Source organism: Leptopilina heterotoma, unplaced genomic scaffold (assembly GCF_015476425.1).
Source record: "Leptopilina heterotoma isolate Lh14 unplaced genomic scaffold, ASM1547642v1 Lhet_80, whole genome shotgun sequence".
NCBI lineage: Eukaryota > Metazoa > Arthropoda > Insecta > Hymenoptera > Figitidae > Leptopilina > Leptopilina heterotoma.
The window spans coordinates 525,889-551,755 of record NW_025111181.1 but is presented as its reverse complement, the minus strand read 5'-3'; the positions used below and the strand labels follow the sequence as shown (position 1 = coordinate 551,755).

The following is a 25,867-nucleotide window of genomic DNA, read 5'->3' as shown; positions in this document are numbered from 1 at the left end:
CCCCTAGAGCTACTGTCTAATTCGTCAGGAGGAATATTTCCTCTAAAGACATTGATTTAACAGTGGTTAACTTGTTTGACACTTCCGGGGATGACACGATGGCAATGCCACAAGTGCACAATATTATTCAATAAGAATTGTCATTAATTGCCAAGGAATTACGTTAATTTTAAATTATTTTTTAGATTTATAAAGACAATTCATAATCGACGAATGTTTATTGTACCATTGGAAAGTGAATTGTGAAAAATGTTGACGAAATTCGAAACAAAATCTGCTCGTGTTAAAGGACTCTCCTTCCATCCGAAACGCCCATGGATTCTTGCAAGGTAAATAAACATTTTTATTTAATTATTCATAAACTTTGCACTTAATTGTTTATTAATAGTTTCTTTATAAATTCTACTGTTAAATGTGGTGTATTTTAGAATATTTTGAAATAACGTTCTTCTCCCTTATACAATTTTTGTTGTTTGTGTTGACAAACCAGCAGGTATTAGTTTTTCTTTTATTCTTAACAATTTGTTGTTTTTAATGCCTCTGGAAGAAAGCACTGAATAGAGAAATTCTTCTGTTTATTGAATAGTTTTGAATTTCGCTTTTACAGGAATTTAATTATTTACAAATTTTTTATAAATTTCTTCGCAATTATTCAATTATTTTCATAAATAATAAAATTTTTACAGGATTCAATAAAATTATTTTCGTAAATAATAAAATTTTTTTTAGAAATTCAATTATTTTCATTAATAATTAAATTTATTGCAGAATTTCAATTGTTTTTAATAAAATTTTAATAAATTAATTTTTAAATTAATTTTTTTGAAAAAGATTTATTAAATTTTTTTTCTATTTTTATTTATTGACAAATTGCAAATTTACCTTCTTTTAGTTTACACAATGGAGTTATTCAATTGTGGGACTATCGAATGTGTACGCTGTTGGATAAATTCGACGAGCATGATGGACCGGTTCGCGGGATATGTTTTCATAATCAACAACCGTTGTTTGTCTCCGGAGGCGATGATTACAAAATTAAAGTTTGGAACTACAAGCAAAGGAGATGTATATTCACTCTTCTTGGTCATTTGGACTATATTCGAACGACTGCATTCCATCATGAGTACCCGTGGATTCTCAGTGCCTCCGATGATCAGACAATTCGTATTTGGAATTGGCAGAGTAGAACCTGCATTTGTGTTCTAACCGGACACAATCATTACGTGATGTACGCTCAATTTCATCCATCGGAGGATTTAATTGTCTCCGCCTCACTTGATCAGACAGTTCGTGTTTGGGATATTTCTGGTTTGCGGAAGAAGAACGTTGCACCAGGTCCCGGTGGTCTTGAGGATCATTTGAAGAATCCGGGTGCGACTGATCTGTTCGGTCAGGCCGATGCGCTCGTTAAACATGTTCTCGAGGGTCATGATCGCGGTGTTAATTGGGCAAGTTTCCATCCCACTTTGCCGTTGATTGTCTCGGGCGCTGACGATCGACAGATTAAAATTTGGAGGATGAATGATTTGAAGGCTTGGGAGGTTGATGTTTGTAGGGGGCATTACAATAATGTCTCGTGTGTGCTGTTCCATCCAAGACAGGATATTATTTTATCGAACTCTGAGGATAAGAGTATTCGCGTTTGGGATATGACGAAACGCACCTGTCTTCATACCTTTAGACGGGAGCATGAGAGATTTTGGGTTTTGGCAGCGCATCCAACTTTGAATCTATTTGCAGCTGGACATGATTCGGGAATGATTATTTTCAAGTTGGAACGTGAACGACCGGCTTATGCTGTTTCGGGAAATATTCTCTTTTATGTTAAGGAGCGTTTTCTGCGGAAATTGGATTTTACGACTTCAAAGGATGTTTCGGTGATGCAACTTCGCACTGGAGTGAAGATTGCACCTTACAGTATGTCCTACAATCAGGCTGAGAATGCAGTTCTTATTTGTACGAGAAGTCCGTCGAATATTGAAAATAGTAGTTATGATCTCTACGTGATTCCGAGGGAAGGCGATAATAATACGGACGCCGATGCCAAGAGGGCTGGCGGAATTACTGCTATCTGGGTCGCTCGGAATCGCTTCGCAGTTCTTGATCGTGCCTATTCTGTAAGTCTTTCTTTTTCTTTCTATTTCTCTAAATTGTCGAATAAAGTCTCTAATTGTCAATGTCTTGTTTTTTCAGTTGTTGATAAAAAATTTGAAAAACGAGGTCACAAAGAAGGTGCAAGTTCCAAATTGCGACGAGATTTTCTACGCCGGCACGGGAATGTTACTGTTACGTGATGCCGATCAGGTGATACTGTTTGACGTTCAGCAAAAAAGGACTCTGGCGGAGGTGAAGATATCGAAGTGTCGCTATGTTGTTTGGTCGGGTGACATGTCATACGTGGCGCTACTCGCAAAGCACACCGTCAACATCTGCAATCGACGTTTAGAATCCCTGTGCTCGATTCATGAGAATACGAGAGTGAAATCCGGCGCTTGGGACGAGTCCGGAGTGTTTATTTACACGACCAGTAATCACATTAAATATGCCATTAATAATGGCGATCATGGTATTATTCGCACTCTCGATTTGCCGATTTACGTCACTAAAGTCAAGGGCACTCAGGTCTATTGTCTAGATCGTGAATGTCGACCGAGAATATTGAGGATAGATCCCACGGAGTATAAATTTAAATTAGCGCTTATTAATCGCAAATACGAGGAGGTATTGCATATGGTACGAACAGCAAATTTGGTCGGACAGTCGATAATTGCTTATTTGCAACAGAAAGGTTATCCCGAAGTTGCTTTGCATTTTGTCAAAGACGAGAAGACGCGCTTTGGTCTTGCACTCGAGTGCGGTAATATTGAAGTCGCTCTCGAAGCCGCTAGATCGTTGGATGAGAAATCTTGCTGGGAGAATTTGGCCAACGCGGCACTTTTACAGGGCAATCATCAAGTGGTTGAAATGTGCTATCAACGAACGAAGAATTTCGAAAAACTCGCATTCCTCTATCTCATTACTGGCAATTTGGATAAATTGAAAAAAATGACAAAGATCGCCGAAATAAGAAAAGACGTCTCTGGACAGTATCAAGGAAGTCTTCTCTTGGGTGACATTTACGAACGTGTCAAAATTCTCAAGGTATGTTTACTATTACCTTTCACGTCTTTTATTGTTACACTATTTTTAATATTTCTTTTTTCGCAGAATTCAGGGCAGCCGTCACTAGCCTACGTGACGGAGAAAATTCACGGTCTTTCGAACGAAGAGGACGACACTGTTTATGAATCGATGAAGGAGGAATTGTCAGAATTGGAGGGAGTGGCAATTTATCTTTGCCCACCGGTTCCGGTTCAACAGGTGGAGAATAATTGGCCATTGTTGACAGTGTCGAAGGGATTCTTCGAGGGTGCGATGATGACTCGTGGTAAGAGTCAAGTTTCAGCGGCATTGGCTCTTGAGGAAGATGAAAATGTCGTTGAGGGTTGGGGCAATGATGACGAATTGGGAATGGAAGAGGACGAAATGGAGGACGCAAAGAGTGTTAACGAGGGTGACGAAACTGCCGGTTGGGAGGTTGAGGATGTCGATCTACCACCGGAACTCGAAGTCAGTAATGCAACGTCTGACGAGAATTATTATGCACCACCAACAAAAGGTGTTCCACCAACTCAACACTGGATCAACAATTCAAAACTCCCGGTCGATCATATTCTGGCAGGATCATTTAAAACAGCCTCCACATTATTGTATGAACAAGTCGGTGTTATTAATTTCCAGCCCTATCAATCTTTGTTCATGAATACTTTTGCAAGATCAAGAACTTCGTATTCTCTTCTACCGAGTTTGCCATCATTGTACAATCATCCATTGCGAAATTGGAAAGAAGCTACTCCAAAGACTGCATTGCCGGCAATTGGTTTACGACTCACTGATCTTGTTCAACGACTTCAAGCCTGCTATCAATTGACGACCAGTGGAAAATTCGTTGAAGCTACTGAAAAACTACAGGCCATTCTTCTCAGTGTTCCATTTTTGGTTGTTGACACAAGGCAAGATATTGCCGAAGCACAACAGTTAATACAAATCTGTCGGGAATATATCCTAGGTTTGAAAATGGAATCCGAACGTAAGAATTTACCGAAAAATTCATTGGCCGAGCAGAAGAGAATTTGCGAAATGGCCGCATACTTCACTCACTGTAATTTACAACCAGTGCATCAAATTCTAACACTTCGTACTGCAGTCAACATGTTCTTTAAGCTCAAAAACTACAAGACTGCCGCATCGTTCGCGAGACGACTTCTCGAATTGGGACCTAGGGCCGAAGTTGCTCAACAAGTTCGTAAGATTCTACAGGTGAGTTCCTTTTTTTTTAATTGCAATTCGTATTTATATTCCAAAGGGTTAAAACGAAAAAATATTTGACACTACGTTGCGCAATTTTTGATTAATTACAATTGTTCTTTAGGCATGCGACAAGAATCCAATCGATGAGCATGAATTAGCCTACGACGAACACAATCCATTCACACTGTGCGCTGGCACCTACACTCCAATTTATCGTGGAAGTCCTGAGACGAAATGCCCCCTTTGTGGAGCGACCTATCAACCCCAATTTCAAGATTCATTATGTAAAGTTTGTGAGGTCTCACAAGTCGGTAAACAATGTAGCGGTCTCAAGATAAGTATTCTACAATTCCGATAAATTAAATTTCTATTTTTACAAAAAAAAACAAACAAACAAAACATGTTTACTTATAATAATTAATTGCATTTATTAATCTCATTAGAAGAATTTTTGTATAGCATGGTAATTGAGCTTGTAAAAAAAGTGAATTTTAAATTCTAAAAAGAGAAAAAAAGAAAACTGTTGTCAGCAGAATACGAAAAAAAAAGAATTATATATATATGAAAAAAATGTATAATATGAATTTTGCGCAACAAAGACATTTCCGAATGTTTGATATAACGAAAAGTGGTGATGAAAATGTTGAATTTTATTTCGATAAAATGTTGCGTCATTTTAAATGTGTAAGAAATTTTTAATTCCTCTTTTTTCTATATGTTGAAAGTTGGAGAATAAAATAGAATTTTTTTTTTAAAGAAAATTCGTTAATTATTTTCAATAAAACGTCATTTGTTAATAAAAAAAACAAATATTTTATTTGTCGATAAAATTAACAACGTTCGAATACTTTGTATAAATCAGATAATGATGCTAATTGAAGTAATGTTGAATCGTGCGCAAAATGATTTGGTGGAAGTAAACTTTCTTTTATTGCGCTGTATAAAATGTGTTCAGTCACATGCTTCCAATCGTACGTATCTGACTCGGTGTCAATTTGACTGTAAAGTTTTGCAGTTTCTCGACAAATATTCTGAAAGCATGTTTGCTCAACATTCCAGTCGACTTCGGTCGCTAATCGCAGTATGAACAGGGGAATTCCGGCTTCGTTTGGATAATACTGATCTATAAAATTAATAAATCGTTATTAACAATATGAATTAAGTAAATAATATAATAATAATAATAATAGTTAAACAGTTAATAAGAAAATGTAAATTTTGGGAACGATTTCAAAATTTATCGCTTGATGTCTCACCTAATAGTATTGGCAGAGACTTTAGATTTCCTTTTTTGTCTATAACAATTGAAAAATATTCCTTCATCATGTCGGCTTTTTCCAAAAGTAGTTCTTCTACGCTTTTCGCTAAATCTTCCTTTTTGCCATCTTCTTCGGTCCATCCGGCATCTTTTGTCTCGAGACCCAACATTGCCAGATCGTAAATTGGCAACGGTTCCTAACAATTATAATTTTTTTACTTTAAAAGTTCAAGTTCGTAAAAGTCAGTTTTTTTAAAAAAAGGTCCGTAAAGTTTGTAATTTGATAAAAAAAAGGACGAAAAGTTCGTAAATTGTACGATATACATTGGAGAATTTTAGAGAAATTACAGATGATTGCAGAAATTCAATTATTTTTAAAAGTTATAAAATTCTTCGCAGAAATTTAATTATATCCAAAAATTAAAAAAAATTCTCGTCAAAATTTCAATTATGTTTAGAAATAATTAAATTCTTCTCCGAAATTCAATTATGTATTTTCAAAAAATTTAATATTTGACTCGGACTGGTTATATTTTTTGTCAGTATTTGGTCCATAATTTTTCATTTTTGGTCCCTAAAGTCCGTATTTTTAAATACTTTCACTGGTTCGAGCCTTGAAAAAGTAAAAGATGGGGAAAAATATTCAATAATTAAAAGTAATTGCGCTCAACTTACGGAGAATTTTATAACACCGTAATTAGCAAAATCATAGAGCATAATTTCGTAAAATAATTCTTCCCTGAAAAAAAAACGGACAGATTAATAATTTATAAATTTCAACGTTAAAATATATAATTAAAAGAATGCTTACACAAGATTTTGAGTATTGCAAATATACAAATTGATGCCACTTTGAATGAGAGAAAAACCTTCGTCAATACAACCGACGAATATTAAATTTGACAAAATCTCACGAAGACCAGCGTGATAATTGTCTTCGACTTTTTTTCTCAACATGAGAATACTTTTTAATTTCACTTCCCTTCTGAAATCATTTACGGAATATGATTTAAATTCCAAGTCTGACGATTTTTCACGATTACAATCGTCCTTCACTATTGTTTCTTTTTGTTTTTGTTTATCCTCGCTTTTCTCCTCGGTTTCATTTTCCTTTCCATCATTGTCACACGATTTTTCAATGTCTGACGAATTCTTTTTTACACTCTCGTCATTTTCCTTCGGTTTTGGTGCACCACCCCAATGTTTATATATTCTTTCGAGAGCTTTATTTGCTATCAAACTACTATCGGACGATTCAAGTTCCATATCAACGGTTTTATTAGTCTTCGTCACATCTGCAATCGATTCGTCTGAATCGGAAAGCATAAAACAGGTTGAATTATCCTCTTGCATTGCGTAATCCTCTAAATTGTTTGACACCTCTGAACGTAGAATCGTTTCGTCTTGAGGATCTTGAATTTCTTGAATTTCTTGAATCTTTTGAATATTTTGAATTTCTACAATATTTCGATCACTTTCCGTATTTTCGGATTCTTTTCTTTTTTCTCTTTCTTTTTCACCTTGTTTCTCAATCTGAGCTTCTTCAGTTTCTTTCGATTTGTCCATAGATAGATTTTTATTTTTACTACCAGAATTAATGCTGAAATTGAATTTATCCAATTTTTGATCCGATGAATTTGTTCGTATCATTTCGTGAGCATATGGTTTTTTGGTTTTCTCGGTTCTTTGTGAATCGTAATCGGGTAATACTTCTTTTAGAACATCTTTAGTGACGTCGACATTTGGTAGTTTTGATTTCATGTAAAACGTTCTTGTTCCACTGACACCGGAGAGTTTTTCGTCTAGGGCAATTTTTATTTTTTCAATTATCGAGTCCTCGTGGAGAAAGCGTACCTCATGTTTTGTTGGATGAACATTAACGTCCACATTGTGGGGATCAATTTCCAGTGATATGTAACACCAGGGATGTGTTTTTTTCGGTAAATGCACGGAATAAAGATCTTCTAACATTTTTTTCAGCACTGAAACAATTTTGAAAGATCAATTTTTTTTATTTCTTTATTCTTTATCGATTAAAGGTATATTTCTGGCCTTTTATAATATAAAAATTAAGGTCCTCAAAAATTGGAAAATAATTTATTCTTTATCGTTACAAGTGTAATTATATTGTAATATTAAATTAGTAATTTACTCACTTGATGAATCTACTAAACGATGATTGATAAAGAGAAGAAATACTAATCTTTTGTTGGAATAATTTGGATTTGTTATTAACGCATGTAATTTAAAATTATGCTTCTCATCGTTCAGTTCAATTTCGAGGAGTTCACGAGCCACTTGATTGCCGTAAAGTAATCGAATATTATTCGCTTTCGTCGATGAATGCGGTGTTTTTACCTTAAAGAAAAATTGCAAATTAATAGAAATAAATCTAAAGAGTAAATTCTTTTTATTTACAAATTTGATTTAAAAATTTAAAATATTCTCTATTTTTATGTAGATATTTTTTTTATTTTTGGTCTATTTCATTTTTCTCTAAGCCAATAATTTTATTCCATACGTGTGTATTTGTCTCTCCATGTTTCTTTAAACTGAAACCAATCGAAGGATTGTGTACAGCATATTTTGTCACAACTTCGGCAACTCTGGAAAATTCTTCTGTGGCGCTTGTTAAGGCTTTTCTCCGGGTTGGTACATTGTAAAATAAATTTTCAACCGTTATTGTAGTGCCTTGATTTCCAGCACAATAAGTTGGTGGAGCTTTTAATGCACCATCGCAATAAGAACATCTGTTGAAAATAGTAAATAATTAACTGATAAGTAGATAATAATTTATAGTATAGTAGAGAAAGAAAAAAGCAAATTTAATTATTATTATAATTATCTTATTTTCAGTAAAGTTTCTTTTACTTGTAGGCACATTTTTCTTCCATTGTTTTAGTAGTAATAGTCAATTGTGCCACATGACTAATACTAGCCAAAGCTTCTCCCCGAAATCCATAAGTAGTTAATGCTTGTAAATCTTCAATTTTCTCCAATTTACTTGTCGTAAATCTTTCACAAACTATTTCCATGTCATCTTTTCGAATTCCGGTTCCATTATCCTGAATCTGTTTTTATTAATGAAAACAATATTTGAATACTAATTAAATATTGAATCGAACGCAAGAATTCTTGTTAATAAATAAAATTATTAAAAAAAATAGTAAAGATAACAAAGATATTAAATAGATCATACATTAATTATTTAAATTTTTCGAATTGTAAAAATAACTAAAAACTAAAACTACCTGCAATAGTTTCATGCCACCTTCCTTGACTGTAATTTGTATATTCGTAGCTTTCGCGTCCAAACTAAATAAATAAGTTAAATGTTTATAAATATTATTTTTTTTATTTATTTAAAAAACATATTTACCAGTTTTCAATTAGTTCTTTCAAAGCATTTGCCGGTCGTTGAATTACTTCTCCAGCTGCAATTCTATTTACTACGACTTCATCCAATTTTCTTATTTTAGGTGGCAGTGACATTGTAAGTAAAATTATAATTAATTAAAACTCTTAAAAATTAAATAATAACATGCAAAGGGTGTAAACAACAATGTAAATAAGCGTGTCAGTTTCCTTTGTTTATCAAAACATAACCTATATGTCATTATTTGCCGGATTTGACTCTACTTCCGTTTCGCGCCGGTTCCGCTGTAAAATCGAATAGTATCGAATTATCGATAATCGAAAATTAATGTCCACATTTTTTCAATAACAACAATCTATCGTTATTATTTTTACTTAAAGTTTACACTACTAGGTTAAATAATTTTTAAAATTATCATTCAATGATAATTTTAATTCTTAATTATTTAATTCTAAGATAAATGTTAATTAATAAATAAATTTGAAAACTTGAGCCAAGTGAAGAGCCAATAAGATTGCTCCGTTGAATCATGCCGTTGCTTTCGACTAGTTGCTAACTTCAGTACACTTGAGAAAAATGTTGAAAATCTTTAACCGTTTACAGCATCTCTTATTTTGTGTTAATAATTTTAATTTTCTAAGTCTTTCCTTATTAATTTTGTCTTAAATGTCTATTATAAGTGGTCAAGGCTATACATTACATATAATTTTCTATTATAAAAGGGTTTTAGACGAAATATTTACTTGAAAAATTTCTATAGCAAATCTGGCCATTCTCTCTTACAAGCCAACAAAATATTTGCAATTCTTTGTTAATTTAATATTAAAATTTCATAAATGGCAAGCTTTTCATGAATAAAATATCAAATACTAACATTCTGATCAAAATTTTAGATTTTATTGGTCATATTGGTATATTTAATAATTTCATATTTTTAGGTTATGTTTTAATTCATTTTTGGGATTTTCGGCGGGATTGTATACATGGGAAAAAACAAATTACTAAAGAAATTATTAAAAAAGATAGTAAAATATAGGCATTTGTTATTTATTTTTGTGATTTGTGAAAGTCGTGAAAGTGAAAAATAAAATTTACTGAAAAGAATAACAAGGACAACAACAAAGTGGATATAACAATGGAATTGTAAGTCTAATTTAATATCATCGAAGATTATATATAAAAATAATAATAACGACAACAGTAATATTAACAAAGTAGTATATTTTTACAATTTCTTGATTTTTCAAAAACGTGACATTGAATTTAATTTTGCGGACAAGGCTTAAAGGCGGTTCATACTTTTTCAATGATTCTTTGTCCGGATAAAAAATTTATCCGAACAACGAATAAAAATAATTCTTTAGAATTGATTTCCCCTAACTATTGTTTGCCATTGGTTTCGAATTCCCATTTTTATTTCTCCTGTAACTTGAATATGACGTTTGATAATCAATTTTCAATCGTTTGTGATCATATGACTACTCGTGTTTTGGGCGTATTGAATTAGAACGTGATTTTCCCCTCGTGAAAAAGTGATCTTTTATTTTAATTTTACAATTGTTTGAAAAAATAAACACATTTCCGAATCAAAATGAAAGTCTGTGGCCCAAAATACGCACTCTGTGGAGTTATAATTTCAGCATGGGGTGTCATTCAACTGGTAAGTATATTAATAATAAAGTGATCTTTTTTTCACCTTAAGTATTACAATATAATGTTTATTACAATTTACTAAACAATTAATCTCTAATAAACAATTTATATTCTACAAAATATTTATTTATGTTTTAGGCATTGATGGGAATATTCTTTTATTGTAAGAGTGTCGCATTAATTGAGGATCTTCCTCTCGAGGGGAAAACATTTACAAAAGTAGAGGACTTTTATTTTGAAGTTAATAAGGGCTTTCAAGCAAATGCCCTTAATTGTTGGATTGCAGCAATCCTTTATGTCATTACATTAGGATTCTCTGGTTATCAATTTTATCTTAATTCACGTTCGTCGCTTAGTGTTTAATAATCTATATAGTTAAAAGAAAAAGAAAATGCCAATTATTCCATTATTTCTTTAATGATATAAATTTCATCTGATTATGACATGCTGACAATTAGATGGAATCGAAGTTATCCATTTAAGAATTTATTTTTTAAATATTTATTGTCAGATTTCAGTTAAAATAATTTTTATCATTATACGAAATGCTTGTAAACAATTTTTAATTTCCAATCAATTGTAATTATTATATATTGTAAATTATAGAGAATAATACTTGAAGAATATGTTTAAAATGTTAATAGAGTCCACCACCGTGTAATTTAATGATGATAATGAATTTAATGTAATTATGAAATTAATATTAGACATATACAAGTATAAATATCATTAATAGTTAAAAATTCATTTAGAAAATGCTTGGAAATGTATTATTATGAATGAAAAGTATGAATGTAAGAAAAGTATGTGTTCTTAAATGAGAAATAAAGATTGTTCTTTTAATTTTTTGTTTGGAATTAATTATCTTTTCCTCAGTTAATCAGAAATTGATTTTTTATCATTAATGAAAATTATTAATTTTTGATATTGAATGTTTTAATTTTAAGGTGTTGTTTTTAGAAGTATAAGTATGTAAAAATGCTCTACTTTCTGCCTCAGCCCCAAAATATTGGATCTATAGGAATTGACAAGTTATGATTGGTTCGTTTTTAGTGAATATTATTTACTTCGGTTTTTCAAAAGTGATATAAATTAAACAATTTCAGAGAGATAACAGTGTCAGTTTTATTGTTTGTTACACGATTAGGTAAGTAGGAGAATAAATAAATGATATGTCTGATTAATTTTGTCTTATTTTGTCTCAGTTTCAAATATAGTGAATTTCTAGACTAACGAGAAAGATTCTACTTTACTTGAAATATTTTAGTTTTCAAAAATAGAAAATTCAATCATGAATAATGAAAAAGAAAAGAAAATCTTAATCACTGGGTTTGGACCTTTCGGTAAACATGCAATTAATGCCAGTTGGGAGGCTGTAATGGAATTAGAAAAGAAATCCGATGAATTAAATAAAAAATACGGTATTCAATTAATTACGGAAAATGTGCCTGTTGCTTACGATCATGTATCAAAACGAATTCCTGAACTTTGGAAGCAACATAAACCAATGGTATTTTATTATTTTACCAATAAATAATCTATCTTTACATAAAATAATAGTAAAAATCTAATTCTCTAAATTTTCGAAAATTATTCTGTATATTAAATAAATATTTTATACCCTATCAATTATTTTCAGTTCGTTTTGCATTTAGGAGTTTCGCATCTAGCAAAATGTTTGACAATCGAATGCAGAGCTTGCAATAAAGGCTACGATAGACCAGATGTAAATAATAAATTACTAAACGATAATGAAAATGATGAAAAAACATTAAAAACAACAATTGACGTTGATTCTCTGTGTTCGTACGTGAATAATAATTCATCAAATTCAGGATGCACTGCTTGTATTTCTAAAGAGGCTGGACGCTATTTGTGCGAATATATTTTTTACAATTCATTGAATATTGATTCCGAACGTGCTCTATTTATTCACGTGCCGGATTTCAATATTTATTCGACTGATCGAACTGTTAAAGGAATTTATGACATTATTTGTCACCTTATCGAATGCCAACAAAATGAGTAAATCATTATTACTATTATTATTAATAATAAATGCTAATAATAGTATTATTATTACAAATATAAATTTTACATCTGATTCAATTATTATATTGACTGTATAAGAAAATAAATTTATATTACAATAAAATGCATATATTTTTAAATTCTCTGAAAAATTACAATTATGAAAATTTTCTATAAAATGTACAAATTTTGTTTTGGAGGACGTGGAAAATTTTATTATTCAGTTCCTCCATGGTGAAATTTCGTGCGAACTGGAGTAATGTTATTTTTCAATTCACGTGAATATGGTTTTCGTAACATATCAGCGACATGTCCCATTTGAATTGTACAATCCGGATGTAAATTTGGAGGCAAAAGGGTGCATTCCCTTTCGAAAATTAACGCTAAACCTTCGAGTAATTCGACAAATCCCATTGACAATGCTGCTCTTCGTAGTCGATTCAATTCCTGAAAAATTGGATAATTTGAAACGTTTAAAATGCCAGAAGGTACAATTATTGTTGTTGTCACTACTATTTTTATAATTATTAATTATTATCAATAGTTTCTATTAGTAATTGATTATATTTTTGTATTTTTACTCTAAAAATTATAAACAACAAAGTTTTTGCTTAAAATAAAAATTGAAAGAAAAGAAAGAAAAGCTTACCTTGTAAAAATTTTGCGTCTTCTCGGGTAATTTTCTGGCGTGTCGTAAAATTTTTTGTATATCAGATTGCAATCCAACTTGACGTATCCAGGATGGTGCATTTTGTGAGTAACTCCGTTTCTCGGTGGGTTTCACCGGAAAACTTGCGTCACTATTAACACCCGTCAATTCAATGGGACCGAGATTACTCAAATTTCCCAACCAAGGAATAATATCTGTACCAGGTTCCAACACTGTTAGCATTAAATTCGATTTTTTCTTCGAATCCGCCCACGAGTAGATGAATCCGTACCAATCTGAATTTAACGCACACAATGCTGCCATATTCTCGACCTATTTGTTTGGAAAAAAACAGTTTTTAAAGAAATGAAAACACAAATTTGTTCCGATTTTGAAAATGAATAAATAAGTTAAAATTTGAAAAGTTAGTAAGTAAACAAGTAAGTAATTCTTAAGAGTTCTTCTTAGAAATTTTTACCTTTAATGCCCCGTGTAATAGAACGCAGAACGATGGAATTTTACCATCATCGCCAGTATCCTCGTTATCGGATTCCTCCTCAAGTGATATTCCTTGCATACTTGCTGTCTTGTCGGTTGGCAATGGTAGTACCAGATGACGGGAAACTGCACTGGGACTGCCAACATCTGCCACGGAAATAAAACCACAAATTTCCATTGTTTTCGCTAATGTCAGACCAGTGAATGATTCGAAATCTGCTTTCTTCGAGTACGTCTAAAATTGTTTTCATGATTATAAAAATTTTTGGCTGAGATATTTTTAGCGTATGGAATTAGAAATTAAGACAATAGTATTCTAATTTCTAATTTTTCCTCGATACTTACGATCGGTGGTGGAGAGAGTAAAACACGCGATCCTAAATTACCGCATTTCAAGTAGCCCTGAAATGGAATGTACGTCGTTTCGGCTAATTTCTTAAAACAATTATGAACCGATGTCTTTGTCAATTGTCCTTCGGGTAATAGAACCATGCTGTCGCCTCCAGCTAATTCGATTAATCGTTGATATAATGGTAAACCGGTAGTTAAGCTGGAATCTGGAAAAGAAGAAGTTTTACTCGATATTTTAGAATAAAAAGAAAAATTTCCCAAACTAGCACAAAAGATAGTTTTTTAATTAAGATTCGTTTTTTAAGAAACATTTTGTTGATTTGATTTTTCACCTTGTTGTCCAGCAATGCAGACAACTGTCAATTTTCCTGGATAGGGGAACGGCAGGGGAAATGGATTTGATTCTCTCAGGACATTCAGTGAATTTAATGAATCCCCCAAGGACATTGGTCCCACTCCGGGATTACCGTCTGTTATTAAAATTACTTGACACGCTGTTGAGTTTCCCCATTCGGACATAATAATACTATTGACTCCAAGTAGAGCTGTTTCTATACAAGTTTTATCACATTCCTCAATATTTTGTAGTTGCGATCGTATTTGATCGTAGTCACGTGTAAAAGGGCAAATTACTTCGTACAGCGATGAAAAAACTACCTGTAAATAGAAAACATTTAATTTAAATTTAATTTAAAATATAATTGTTTTTTAGAAAAACAGTAAATTAAATATTTTTATTCCAAATGGGAAATAAAATATGTTTTTTTACGAAAGAGGAAATAAAATATTTTTATTCTAAATCGGAAATAAAATAGGTTTTTATTTGTTTATAAAAGTTGACGGGTTTTTTTTTTGTTTACAAAACCAAATAGTAATTTAGCTTACAAACTTATATTGAAATAAAATAGAGATAGTTACCAGTGAGACGAATTCTAATTTACAATTTGTTTGTAAATAATTAAGTAGAGTATTGATACCCTGAACAGCTAAGTGATGTCTCGTTAATTGTTCACTTGGTAAACTTTCAGTGGAACTTGCTCCAGGTACTGGACGTCTCATAGAAAGTGAGACGTCCAAAGCTATCATTGTTGGCATTTTTGATTATAGATTTTCAATCTTTTTAAAATATAAATCAATTATCTTCTTTCTTTCATTGTTGAAATCGGCAACAAAAAAAACATTTACCCAAAAGAACTGTCAAATTAGGATTTTGATTAATTTTCAGGTTATGTTTTTGTTTTAGTTGCGCACGCAATACAGCGGTAATATTGGAATTTTCAAATTTAATATTTTCTCAAATTTACTTTTTCATTTTTCCTTTTTTTCCCCCCTTTGAATACTCTTGTTTAGAGTTTTCAAATTAAATTTTCCACTGCTTTAGTTTTTTCCTATTAATTTAAATATATTTTTTAAAAGGAGAAAACCTTTGGAATTAGAAATAAGAACCCTTAGAAGTTAAAAATAAACAAAACTTTCAGACTTGGAAATTATTTAATAATTATTATTAAAAAATAAAGTATAGAAATCATAATTGTTCGCACAAAAATTCTAATCTAGTTGTAGAAATTACAAGTATAATTAATTGAATTATAGAAATTGAACTTTTGCAAAACAATTTACTATTTATAAAAATAATAGAATTCTTGCGAAGAATTTTATTAAATTTTTTGAAATTAATAAACAAGAATAATTAATTAGTAAATTAGTTAATAATTGAATTTTTTTTACAGTTTGATTCTGAAATTATTCAAAAATTCATATTTGAAAATAAAAAAGTTTGTAATTTGCTTAAAAATAAATTGAATATCACGTTCGGCGCACGTAACATTTGCTAGTTTATAATATTGTTGTTCATAATTTGTTTGTTGTTCACAATTGTTTGTTGTTCATATTTGCTTGTTGTTCATAATTGTTTGTTTGTTCACAAATAATTTTCTTGATTCCTAATCAAGATCGTCTAAAGTCTTCAGATTTTTTAAAATATCGTTTCCAGTTTCCCAAGGAACGACTTTTGCTTTCACTTCCTGTGACTCGTTCTCAGCTGCTTTCTTATTTAAAATATTCACGAGAGTATAACCGATTCTAGGACATGCCAAATCCTTTTCAGAGAGTCGTAAAATAGGACAGAGATCATTTTTTCCATCGCCAACATAAACGATACGATCAAAATTGATTCCCTCTAATGATCGTTTTGTAACATAATCCTCCAATATTTGTCCTTTACATAAATTTTTACTACTTAATTTACAATTGTCCTGTAAATGATACATTTCAATTTTGAGTAGTTCGCCATTAACAGTTGCGGGATTAGTGAATATTTCCTTCACCATGTGACTCAAATTTTTATTCTTCAACCACCATTCGATGAATAGAGAATTTGAATCACTTATTATGATTATTTCACAATTACGTGAATGTAATTCACTTAGGAGACTATCGATTCCAGACACTGATGGTATTTGGTGAATGGCATCTTTTATTGTTTCCACGTCAATGTAATTTTTATTCAGTAATTCGAAAATTTGTCCCATATACGCATTCCAATTGTCGGCCTGATACATTCGTTTCACTGTATCTGGAATTTTATCGTTTGATATTAATTTTCTTGCAACGATATCTGAATTGTCATCACAAATTGTATGATCGAAATCAAATGCTGCCAGAATTGGTAGAGTCATCTAAAATTAAAAAATATGTCAGTAAAAACAAAATTATTGCAACAAAATTGAAATTTCGTTTTCTTATAACAGAATTAGGAAAACTTTTCTAATTATTTGAACCGAAATTCTGCATAATATATATTTTAATAATTTCTGATTAATGTAATAACTTTTTTACATGTTAAAGAATTTTTAAAAAAGTTACAATGTCATTATAAAGCGATTAAAAGGTTATGTCAAATATTCAGAACAAAGGATAATAAGATTATAATTATAATTAACAAAATACAAGTCCAACGTACCTTTAATTTGGAAGAAAAGGATTTCTTTATTTATTAGTAAAAAAATAGAGAATTAAATATAAAAATATCTTGTTTTTCTCACAGTTTTTAAAGACAAAGGAAATCACAGTTTAGAAAATAATACTTGTTTCAACCTTAACTGTTTGCGAATCTATGGCCTCATAATTATTACGAGATCTTATTAAATGTCTCTTATATAAATTTCTGTTGACGAAAATTGATTTTACAATATACATTGAAATTGTTGTGGTTCTAAACAATTTATTTTCAGGAGCGAGTGAAAATAATTGAAAAATGTATTAATTATCTAGCAGACGAAATTTTCCCGCCGTTGATTATTATTATTGTTATTTTTATTCACATAAACATGATTTGTTTTTGAGTGATTGAGAATATATTTTAATGTTATATTTTAATTGAATTTTAATTTAAATACGTTCTTTTAAATTTAATCGGCACTGGAATATTTAATTCGTTTAATTGGAATGTGATGTGGAAAATGTAATCACGTGGGCTTGACAAGTAACACTGGAATAACGCCAGCAGGATATTGTTTATAAACATCCCAGCGATTTTTTAGATATACATACATAATTTTGACAGCAAGCTACATTGGAAAATTAATTAAAATATATTTAAAAATGTATCGTAGACCGGGAGGAATGTCCGATGAGGAATCAGACGACGATGGTTTTACTTTTCATGACGACGAGGTTTGCTTGATAAACATAACCTTAATGTTTTTTGCACGCGAAATTTATATTTCTCATATTTCTATAATTAAAATCAATTAATAAAAAATAAACTAATTAAATAAAAAATATACGAGGTATTTTAACAGACAAAACAATTTATGATTAAAATAACATATTTTTATCTCATCATTTCGAAATTAATAGCGTAATTTTAATACATTTTCTGTTTTTTAGGTTGACTTTTTAGTTTTTTATGTCTTTATTAATTAATATAAATATATTTTATTTTCACAGGAAAACAATAGCAGATACAATAAATATACAAACGAGAGAGAAACAAATGGAGAAATTAATTTTGATGATGGTTCCGGTGATTCCGTTAAAGGAAGACATAATTATGAATTTCAAGCTTTTAATGCTTGCATGTCTGGCGACATATCTTTTATTAAGGAATATTTATCATGTAATTATTTAATAATTAATTAATTAATTAATTGCTTCTTAGCAGAAGATTTAGTCAAAATTAGAGGAAAATTATTCATATATAATAACTGAGGTTAAACTCTTTATTATTCAAAGTAAATAAGTTTTGGCAAATTTATTAATATTTTCTAAAATTATCAGCTGGTCCACACATTGACGATTTTCTACATTCCGGATGGTCTCTACTTTTATACGCTTCTTCAGCGTCACAAACAGAGCTTGTGCAATATTTACTGGACAATGGAGCAAATCCAAATCTACACCAAGGTTCGTTAGTATTAAAAAAAAATTATCTCTAAATACTTGAGAAAATTAATTTTAATTAATTATATAAAAATAGAAATTATTTGACATTACATATATTAATATTAATTAGTATAACCAAAATAAATCGTCGTATTATTTTTTCGTTTTTGTATTTAAAGACTTTGCCGACTTCAACTTCATTAATTAATAATTTACTAATTTGTTCCAGATGGATTTACACCCCTAATGGCTTTATGCAATTGTCCACGAACAACTCAGAATTGTTTAGAATGTTTAAAAATTTTATTAAAAGCCAAGGCAAATGCTCACGCATCGGGTAAACGAAGGTATAGTTTTTTTTTCTTTTTAAGCCCCAGTAAACATAATTATTTGAATAACGATGTGTTTTTAATTTAGGGAAACAGCTTTAATGCTTGCTTGTAATATGCGAGAGGTCGAATTCGTTAAAGAGCTTATTAGAAATATGCAAAGTGTTAATGCTGCCGATAGTGAAAATCAAACGGTTTGATATTTGAATTTTTCGTCAAAAAAATTTTGAATTATTTTTATATTAAATAAAATTTTAATTCTCTCCTTTTTTAGGCAATATTTTTTGCAGTCAAAGCTAATAGATATGAAATAGTCGAACTTCTATTGCAATGTAATGCAGAAATTAACATAAAAGATCGATTTGGCGAATCTCCCTATGATATTGCGAGAACTAAAGGCTTCGATAAAGTAATATTTTTTTTATTAAGTAAATTATTATTTAAATTACTAAGATTTTAATTTTATGTAGTTATTACATCATTTTTTGTAATGAAAGGTCTAAATATTACAAAAAATAATTTGTTTAATTTGTTTAAATTAATTTGTGAAAATTTATTTTTCCTTTTAGATTGCGGCTCTATTAGAAGATGAGGAATTTGAAGATTCTCCACCCACGATCGATACATTTGACTTACTTGAATGGAAGGATCTATTTCCAGCACTTGCTTCAAAGAAAAAGGATAAATTAAATTTCGAAATTTTGACAATATTATATGGAATGAATTTAGATAAATATAAGGATCTTTTTCGTGGTATGGATTTAAATACTTTTCTGAAACTCAATGAAGACGATTTGGAAAAATTGGGAATGGATATCGGTATTCATCGCAAAAAATTTGTTGCCGATCTTCATCGTTTTCATTCAAAGAAATGGAATATGAACAGTTTGGGAGCTATTAGAAAACATTTGCCTTACACGTACGTTCTCCAAATTTTTAATTTTCAATTTACTTAAATTTAAAAAAATTTTCTTTTCCTTGATTTTTAATGCATTTCTTAATTATTTTTAATTAGTGAATTAAATTGCTTTTTAGTGAATTAAATTGTTTTTAATAATTGTCACCGGATCTTTTATTTGCAGAATTTACGATGGCGTTGTGACTTTAGGCAACGCAGCGAGACAAATTAACATCGTTGGATCGAGTTTTCGATTTATTGTGAATAATTTGATGAGAGGTGAAAAGGAAAATTTGGCCCTCTCTCTACAACAGAAAGTTGACTACAGTGATGAATTGGAAAAAACGGAAAAAGAATTAATGAAACTTAAAAATGAACTTGTCCTGGTGAAGCAACTTGCGAATAAAGTATGAAAAAATTTTGCTAAATAATATTTAACTTATAATTTAAATTTAATAAATTGTAAATTTAATTCAAATAAATTAGAAATTGAAATTGATAAAACGATAACGATAGGAATTTTTTATTTAATTTCAGATCGATAGAGAAAGTGTGACTAAATTACCAGCAACTTTTATTGCAAAGAAGAGGAAGACTTATAAATTGACAATAGCCATTAGTATTTTTGCAATGATAACGATTTATTTTGCAAAGTCAAAAATTTCCAAATTGTGCATCGAATGAGTGAGAAGTATTTTTACATTTTATTTTATTTTCATAAAGCTGACGTCAATTCATTCACACATAAAAATATCGTCTACCTCAAATGAAGTACTTTCAACAATTTTTTGTTAATTTAAGAAGAAAAAAACTATCTTTATTTTCACATTTTAGAATTAGAAACAAGAAAAGACTATTGTGATTTACTTTAAGAATTTTTTAAATATAAAAATTAAATTTCTTAATTAAATTAGTTTCACTTTTCTCTTTTCTTTCAAAGTCTTTAAAAATGTTAATTTTTTTAATATTAACTTTTTACTTTTGAATTCACGTGGCTAAAATTAATAATAATTTTATTTTAATTCTCAAATATTGGAAATTATATTTTTTTACTTTATTATAGTTTTATTTTTTGATACTTGTGTATTATCTTCTGATTCTCGAATTTTAGAATCGGATAATTACTGTTAATAAGTATGATTATTATTATTATTGATATTAATAAATAGAGAATTTTTATAATTAGTTTTTTTTATTTAAATATTCAAAGTGGAAGAAACATAACAATAATTGCAGTTTTCAAAAAATTCAACGCTCATAGAAACTCGTGAGTTTTGTCATCAAGGGGAATAGAGGATGGAATGTTGGAAGATTTCGTTGTCGAATTGTCAATTCATAACGTTGAAGTGGTCCATTACTTAATGCTAATCGTTCTTTTTCAGTTGGATGATTGTCCATCCATTGCGATAATCGATTAATGGACCAACCGGCACTCTGAAAAATATAGAAAGAAAATTTTTTATCAGTTCGAAATTTGTAAATGATTGCAGAATTTTTTTTCACTCACCTGATGCGGAGAGGGTAAATCGGAAGGTGCTCCTGAAAATAGATGTAAAAGAATTAGTGACGGTGGAACACTACTTTCACCATCTTCAAGAACTTTTTGGACAATTTCTTCCGGTTCGAGAGGAAGAAGTGTTTTCATTGCGCGAAGAATTCTGTACTGCTGCTGTTCAAGAGATCCCAATTGTCCTCCTCTGCAAAGTGGCGCGACTGCAACTTCCATCTGAAATTTGTTAATTCAATCCAAATTCTATTAATTAAGGTAATTAGATTATTAAAACTTTTTGATTTTAAAAGTTTTTATTATTTTTATTATGTTTACTATTTTACTATTTTTAAGGTTGAAATTAGATTTAATTAATTTAAAAAAAGGAATTAATTTGTATTGAATTGAAAGGGAGTTTTTTGAATTTATTAGAAAATATTTTGTTTTTTTTATTTTGCAAAAAATTACCTGAGTAAAGTCCACAATAAGTTTTGCTCTTCCATAATCCGTCAGTGGTCTTAATAAACAAGCGTGTCTCACGAATAATTCTATACACCTTGAAGCGACAGATTTACAACTGAAAATATAAAATTCATTTCTTTTATTTTCAATGCCAAATAATTTCAATTTTATTCAAAAATATTTTCATTTCACTTTCAATAATTTCAATGATTTCAATTAATTAAATTTTTAATATCCACATTCTTTTTTTCTATCTTATTTTTGTTATATTTCTTTTTCTATTTTTTATAATATGGACTTTATATATAATATATTCGTATTACTCATATTTTTTTTACTTTTTGTCGCTTAATTTTCTATTCAAGTTTAATAATTTGAATAAATTTGAAATGAACAATTTACCAATCGGCAACGATTGCTTGATTTTTGTAAGGTGCAAGGAAAGTATTCACAGAGCGCAAAATGAATCCCTGAAGTTCCCGCATGTAGAGAGATGATCCAATTTCCCGTCCCAAAGGACTGCTGGTCCTGAAAAGCAAAATATGTGAGTTGAAAATTATTTTTCTTTCAATTTTTTTTCATAAATATACAATATAAAATGAAGTTTGCAAATTCGCAAAAATTGAATTCGTAAATAAGGAAATTTGTCGAAAAAATAAGAATCGTAAAAAGACAATTGTAAAAAATATTCGGTTAGTAAGAATTGATAATTATGAGCTTTGTAAAAATATAATTTAAAAGTAATATCAAGAGAATAGAAAGAAATATAGAGAATTTTGTGCATACTCTCGAAATTCAGGATCGTCGTGCATTGTAACGATGATACTTTCAATTGCGTCGTTAATTGATGATAATAGTGGTGAGAGAATATTTTTTGACAAATTATTCGTTTCTTCTAAAGCAGTTGCTATGACAATGGCACCTTCGCTGGATAAATTACTCGATAAATTAGCAATTACACGATTCATTTGTACTGACAAATAGAACAAAAGATTCGCAAGATTAACATTCGTCTGCTGTCCCGTTGTTGCTGTGTCAATAACTTGACTCGCTTCGCCACCTGTCACTAAATTTTGTTCACATTTCAAGCAAAATAATCTTATTGCCTTGCCAACATTTCGTGATACTATTGTCGATAGACCCTCATCCACTAACGAGACACTTAATTCACTGAAATCAGAAAAATTTACTTTCTTACTTTACTAATTGTACTAATTTACTTAATTTCTAATTTCTTTCTTAATTTCTAAAGGAAACTAATATTTTGGAAATAAATTTTAAATAAAGATAATATAAATGATAATTATCTCTTCAGAATTTATTTCCGAAATCTTTTTTTGAAAGTCTTGATTACCTGGTTATTGTTCGAATTAAGGTGTCAATTTCTTCTTGACTTGGGGTTCCGTCTCCGGAGAACATTGTATGAACCGGATCCAAGAGTCTTGATACGGATCGCGATAAATATGCGTTCTCAAAAGGTGCCAGAATGTTTCGACTACAAAAAAGGACATTAGTTCTAAAAAATAGTTATAATTCTCATGGTTTTCTACAAAATTTGATCTCATTAATTTAGTTTCGATGTTTTATTTTCAAATTTAGTTTACGGAAAGAATCTTACTCTACACTGTATGTTCCTATTGCTTGAGAACGATCTTTGAGATGCTTACTCAAGTCTAAAAATATTCTCAAAAATTTTGGATACTCTCCTTCCAAGGCTTGTTTTATAAAAGAGGATCCTTTAACAAAAATACCATTTTTATCAACTTCATCAATTTCATCGATTTTTAAATATTTTTTCTAGAATCTAGAATCTAGAAATCTAAAATATTTCTAGATAGAACTAGAATAAAAGTAAAATAAATCATTTTTCTACGATTCTCACCTTGTGCTCGTTCTACAAGAATATTGGCGACAATTTTAGTGACTTTTGTCCAAAACGGCTCGGACATATTGTCAAATTTCTTCGAATGATTTTCAAGTAAAATCCTCTGCAACAATTCCATTTGAATGCATTGATTGTATATTGATTCTTGAAATAATTTTTCCAGATTTTCCCACAATTTGACACGTAAATTTCCAGAGGAGCCCGGCGATGGTACCGTTGCTCTTCCTGGTGCACCTCTTTTACCTGGATCTTGAATCATAACCAATGACACGTCCAAAGCTTCTCTTGCGAAATCCTCAATTTCAGAAGTCGCTGAAACTTCTATCGATTTCACTGCACTCTCGAGAATGCCCAGATTTTCAAACACTTGTACTGCTACGGTTACCTATTTGAAATTGAGGAGAAAAAAAAACATAAACTTTAAACATTTTGTGATTGGTTTTATAAAATTTTCGAAAAGAAGAGAATCACCTGTCCTCGGTCTTTATTCTGAAGTCCTATTGTCAAGGAGTGAGTGGCCATTTTTTGAACTTTTATTTTGTGAGCTTTTATATTTTTATGATCGTCTGCTATGATGTCTAGATTACTTAAATCCGTGTCGGACATCAATAATTCTGTTGATAATTTTCAATGAAAAGAATTTTAACTATGGAATTTTTTTAATTCGGAAAAAAAGATTCCAAAGTTTCGCGTTCAAATGAACAATTATTTTGATATCTTCAAATTAGAATTTTTTAGATTAGAAAACATTTTTCTTGTAATGTAGGAAAATTAATCTTCGACGAATTAAAATGTCCAAATTATTTAATTTCTCTTTTTATTAATGAAAATTGAAAATAATTAAATGGAAAAAAAATTCCTTCACTTGAACGTTGAAAACTGGGAAAATGAAAAAATGATGAATTACCTAATTCGTGTAGGCAATTAGCAGCCTTAACAATATCTGGTCCATTGTTATTGCCACTCATTTGGGAATTTAATCGATTTGACAAATGTTGCATTCTTCCGATTTTACGCAATAAATCCGAAGTTTCGTGAAGTCTGGCAAGCATTAAAGTTTGCGTTTCTATTCTGTTGAAAGGTTCCACAACTTTTCCTCGTAAACGTTCTACTGCCGATAAAAGACTCTAAAAAATTTTTAACAAATTATAAAATTTTGTTTTCTTTAGATAAAATTAAAATTAAATAGTTGCAAATTGTAAATTTACTTGAACGTGATTCTGCATTATTGCCAATACTCCTTCGAGTTTTTCCACCCATGTCGCTTGAGAAAGTAAATCGTCGTAATTTGCAAGAACTTGCTTTTGCAATTCTGTGTCTAAAATACTAACAGCTGAAAAAGTTAATTATTAATTAATTAATGAAAATTAATATTAATATACATTAAGGTCATGTTATTTAGTGGTCACGTGCTCCATATACTTTACTATGGGAACATGTGACCACTGAATAACATGACCTTAATTGCTATAAATTATTGCTAACTTATTAATTAATATAAATTCATATTAATACAAATTAATTGCTAACATACTAAAATAAATTAGTTATTAATTAATTAAATTGAATGAATATTAAGAAAATTAATTATTAATCATCATTTTCGTTATAATTAATTTGAATTTCAAAATCTGAAGGAAAAATTTTAGAAAGAAAGACAAATGTAGAGAAAAACAATTACGTAAACTTCTGAAAGGTATTAAAAAAAAAGAAAAACAGAAATAGAGATAAAAAACAGAATAGAAAAAGTTATTAACAAAAATGTTAAAAAATATAATTGTAACAATTACCTTCTCCCAATCTATTCAATTGTTGAGCTACAGATAGTAATTGATTGGTAGCATTTTGTTTCTCATTGCCACTCAAAAATTGCTTTAAAAAATCTAGAAAATTGAATTTTTAAATGTATTTTCTAAATTAAAAATTTTAATTTTAAATTAGAATAAAAATTGATTATTTACATTTATATAAAAAAATTGATTAGGTTATGTTTTAAAAATTACCGTCATTTTCAATGCTTTGCCAGTCTGTTGATTCATTCATATTTAAAATAGAAAAATTACATGCGCCTATTTAGAGGATATTAATTTTGTAATTTTTAAATTAAGTTTATATCTATTTTTCTATCAGCTGTCAAACGTCATCAACATTTTTGTGAAAAAACGACAATAGCGAGAAGTTGTCTACAATCGAACTATCGAAACTATTCCGATTTTTTTTATCGAATTTACCTAACCTAACTTCATGTTGTT

The 25,867-nt window shown here is 29.9% G+C and overlaps 8 protein-coding genes across 10 annotated transcripts; 4 read left to right on the top strand and 4 right to left on the bottom strand.

Annotated features, from left to right (window-relative positions):
- Window positions 1-76: 76 nt before the first annotated feature.
- On the top strand, window positions 77-5,106 carry LOC122511110 (coatomer subunit alpha). Its single transcript, XM_043626169.1, has 5 exons — window positions 77-329; window positions 893-2,117; window positions 2,194-3,141; window positions 3,208-4,359; window positions 4,472-5,106. Exons 1-5 carry the CDS (start codon window positions 250-252, stop codon window positions 4,706-4,708), a joined length of 3,642 nt encoding a protein of 1,213 aa, XP_043482104.1. The 5' UTR covers window positions 77-249; the 3' UTR covers window positions 4,709-5,106.
- A 37-nt stretch (window positions 5,107-5,143) lies between these two features.
- On the bottom strand, window positions 5,144-9,231 carry LOC122511111 (DNA mismatch repair protein Mlh1). The gene is made up of 9 exons (XM_043626170.1): window positions 8,988-9,231; window positions 8,860-8,923; window positions 8,480-8,679; window positions 8,130-8,358; window positions 7,765-7,966; window positions 6,420-7,590; window positions 6,284-6,347; window positions 5,607-5,805; window positions 5,144-5,473 (listed from the first exon to the last, which is right to left on the bottom strand). Exons 1-9 carry the CDS (start codon window positions 9,098-9,100, stop codon window positions 5,181-5,183), a joined length of 2,535 nt encoding a protein of 844 aa, XP_043482105.1. The 5' UTR covers window positions 9,101-9,231; the 3' UTR covers window positions 5,144-5,180.
- A 1,173-nt stretch (window positions 9,232-10,404) lies between these two features.
- On the top strand, window positions 10,405-11,480 carry LOC122511106 (ribonuclease kappa). Its single transcript, XM_043626167.1, has 2 exons — window positions 10,405-10,644; window positions 10,776-11,480. The coding sequence occupies exons 1-2, from the start codon at window positions 10,576-10,578 to the stop codon at window positions 10,998-11,000; spliced, it is 294 nt and encodes a 97-aa protein (XP_043482102.1). The 5' UTR covers window positions 10,405-10,575; the 3' UTR covers window positions 11,001-11,480.
- A 179-nt stretch (window positions 11,481-11,659) lies between these two features.
- On the top strand, window positions 11,660-12,780 carry LOC122511104 (pyroglutamyl-peptidase 1). Of its 3 annotated transcripts, none has more exons than XM_043626164.1 (3): window positions 11,660-11,784; window positions 11,866-12,147; window positions 12,277-12,780. In XM_043626164.1, exons 2-3 carry the CDS (start codon window positions 11,929-11,931, stop codon window positions 12,664-12,666), a joined length of 609 nt encoding a protein of 202 aa, XP_043482099.1. In that variant the 5' UTR covers window positions 11,660-11,784; window positions 11,866-11,928; the 3' UTR covers window positions 12,667-12,780. The 3 variants fall into 3 exon arrangements, with proteins under 3 accessions (XP_043482099.1, XP_043482100.1, XP_043482098.1); XM_043626165.1 differs by having other exon boundaries at window positions 11,670-11,784; window positions 11,905-12,147; XM_043626163.1 differs by having other exon boundaries at window positions 11,684-11,784; window positions 11,855-12,147.
- A 1-nt stretch (window position 12,781) lies between these two features.
- LOC122511097 (integrator complex subunit 14) lies at window positions 12,782-15,420 on the bottom strand. Its single transcript, XM_043626154.1, has 6 exons — window positions 15,085-15,420; window positions 14,499-14,823; window positions 14,161-14,372; window positions 13,796-14,050; window positions 13,318-13,650; window positions 12,782-13,115 (listed from the first exon to the last, which is right to left on the bottom strand). The coding sequence occupies exons 1-6, from the start codon at window positions 15,259-15,261 to the stop codon at window positions 12,885-12,887; spliced, it is 1,533 nt and encodes a 510-aa protein (XP_043482089.1). The 5' UTR covers window positions 15,262-15,420; the 3' UTR covers window positions 12,782-12,884.
- Window positions 15,421-15,879: 459 nt separating this feature from the next.
- Window positions 15,880-17,432, bottom strand: LOC122511103 (pyridoxal phosphate phosphatase PHOSPHO2-like). Its single transcript, XM_043626162.1, has 2 exons — window positions 17,129-17,432; window positions 15,880-16,844 (listed from the first exon to the last, which is right to left on the bottom strand). The coding sequence occupies exon 2, from the start codon at window positions 16,842-16,844 to the stop codon at window positions 16,110-16,112; it is 735 nt and encodes a 244-aa protein (XP_043482097.1). The 5' UTR covers window positions 17,129-17,432; the 3' UTR covers window positions 15,880-16,109.
- Window positions 17,433-17,496: 64 nt separating this feature from the next.
- Window positions 17,497-20,582, top strand: LOC122511098 (ankyrin repeat, SAM and basic leucine zipper domain-containing protein 1-like). Its single transcript, XM_043626155.1, has 9 exons — window positions 17,497-17,841; window positions 18,118-18,286; window positions 18,448-18,573; window positions 18,782-18,899; window positions 18,970-19,075; window positions 19,156-19,290; window positions 19,451-19,800; window positions 19,964-20,186; window positions 20,317-20,582. The coding sequence occupies exons 1-9, from the start codon at window positions 17,770-17,772 to the stop codon at window positions 20,461-20,463; spliced, it is 1,446 nt and encodes a 481-aa protein (XP_043482090.1). The 5' UTR covers window positions 17,497-17,769; the 3' UTR covers window positions 20,464-20,582.
- Window positions 20,583-20,952: 370 nt separating this feature from the next.
- LOC122511092 (conserved oligomeric Golgi complex subunit 5) lies at window positions 20,953-25,804 on the bottom strand. Its single transcript, XM_043626143.1, has 13 exons — window positions 25,619-25,804; window positions 25,406-25,498; window positions 24,824-24,948; window positions 24,523-24,742; window positions 24,087-24,229; window positions 23,613-24,000; window positions 23,349-23,466; window positions 23,085-23,225; window positions 22,517-22,900; window positions 22,133-22,258; window positions 21,737-21,845; window positions 21,287-21,505; window positions 20,953-21,213 (listed from the first exon to the last, which is right to left on the bottom strand). The coding sequence occupies exons 1-13, from the start codon at window positions 25,656-25,658 to the stop codon at window positions 21,028-21,030; spliced, it is 2,292 nt and encodes a 763-aa protein (XP_043482078.1). The 5' UTR covers window positions 25,659-25,804; the 3' UTR covers window positions 20,953-21,027.
- Between the last annotated feature and the right edge of the window lie 63 nt (window positions 25,805-25,867).

Bases quoted from the DNA above. Each gene is read 5' to 3' on its own strand.
- LOC122511110 (XM_043626169.1), top strand. From the start codon at position 250: ATGTTGACGAAATTCGAAACAAAATCTGCTCGTGTTAAAGGACTCTCC. The intron at 2,118-2,193 runs GTAAGTCTTTCT...TTGTTTTTTCAG, and splicing joins TTCTTGATCGTGCCTATTCT to TTGTTGATAAAAAATTTGAA. The intron at 4,360-4,471 runs GTGAGTTCCTTT...ATTGTTCTTTAG, and splicing joins AAGTTCGTAAGATTCTACAG to GCATGCGACAAGAATCCAAT.
- LOC122511111 (XM_043626170.1), bottom strand. From the start codon at position 9,100: ATGTCACTGCCACCTAAAATAAGAAAATTGGATGAAGTCGTAGTAAAT. The intron at 7,967-8,129 runs GTATGGAATAAA...TTTTTCTTTAAG, and splicing joins ATGGAGAGACAAATACACAC to GTAAAAACACCGCATTCATC. The intron at 5,806-6,283 runs GTAAGTTGAGCG...TATAATTGTTAG, and splicing joins ACGGTGTTATAAAATTCTCC to GAACCGTTGCCAATTTACGA.
- LOC122511106 (XM_043626167.1), top strand. From the start codon at position 10,576: ATGAAAGTCTGTGGCCCAAAATACGCACTCTGTGGAGTTATAATTTCA. The intron at 10,645-10,775 runs GTAAGTATATTA...TTTATGTTTTAG, and splicing joins CATGGGGTGTCATTCAACTG to GCATTGATGGGAATATTCTT.
- LOC122511104 (XM_043626164.1), top strand. From the start codon at position 11,929: ATGAATAATGAAAAAGAAAAGAAAATCTTAATCACTGGGTTTGGACCT. The intron at 12,148-12,276 runs GTATTTTATTAT...AATTATTTTCAG, and splicing joins GGAAGCAACATAAACCAATG to TTCGTTTTGCATTTAGGAGT.
- LOC122511097 (XM_043626154.1), bottom strand. From the start codon at position 15,261: ATGCCAACAATGATAGCTTTGGACGTCTCACTTTCTATGAGACGTCCA. The intron at 13,651-13,795 runs GTAAAAATTTCT...CCAAACAAATAG, and splicing joins TATTACACGGGGCATTAAAG to GTCGAGAATATGGCAGCATT. The intron at 13,116-13,317 runs GTAAGCTTTTCT...CCAATTTTTCAG, and splicing joins AGACGCAAAATTTTTACAAG to GAATTGAATCGACTACGAAG.
- LOC122511103 (XM_043626162.1), bottom strand. From the start codon at position 16,844: ATGACTCTACCAATTCTGGCAGCATTTGATTTCGATCATACAATTTGT.
- LOC122511098 (XM_043626155.1), top strand. From the start codon at position 17,770: ATGTATCGTAGACCGGGAGGAATGTCCGATGAGGAATCAGACGACGAT. The intron at 18,287-18,447 runs GTAATTATTTAA...TAAAATTATCAG, and splicing joins TATTAAGGAATATTTATCAT to CTGGTCCACACATTGACGAT. The intron at 19,076-19,155 runs GTTTGATATTTG...CTCCTTTTTTAG, and splicing joins CCGATAGTGAAAATCAAACG to GCAATATTTTTTGCAGTCAA.
- LOC122511092 (XM_043626143.1), bottom strand. From the start codon at position 25,658: ATGAATGAATCAACAGACTGGCAAAGCATTGAAAATGACG. The intron at 25,499-25,618 runs GTAATTTTTAAA...TCAATTTTCTAG, and splicing joins GCAAAGCATTGAAAATGACG to ATTTTTTAAAGCAATTTTTG. The intron at 24,949-25,405 runs GTAATTGTTACA...TAACTTTTTCAG, and splicing joins ATTGAATAGATTGGGAGAAG to CTGTTAGTATTTTAGACACA.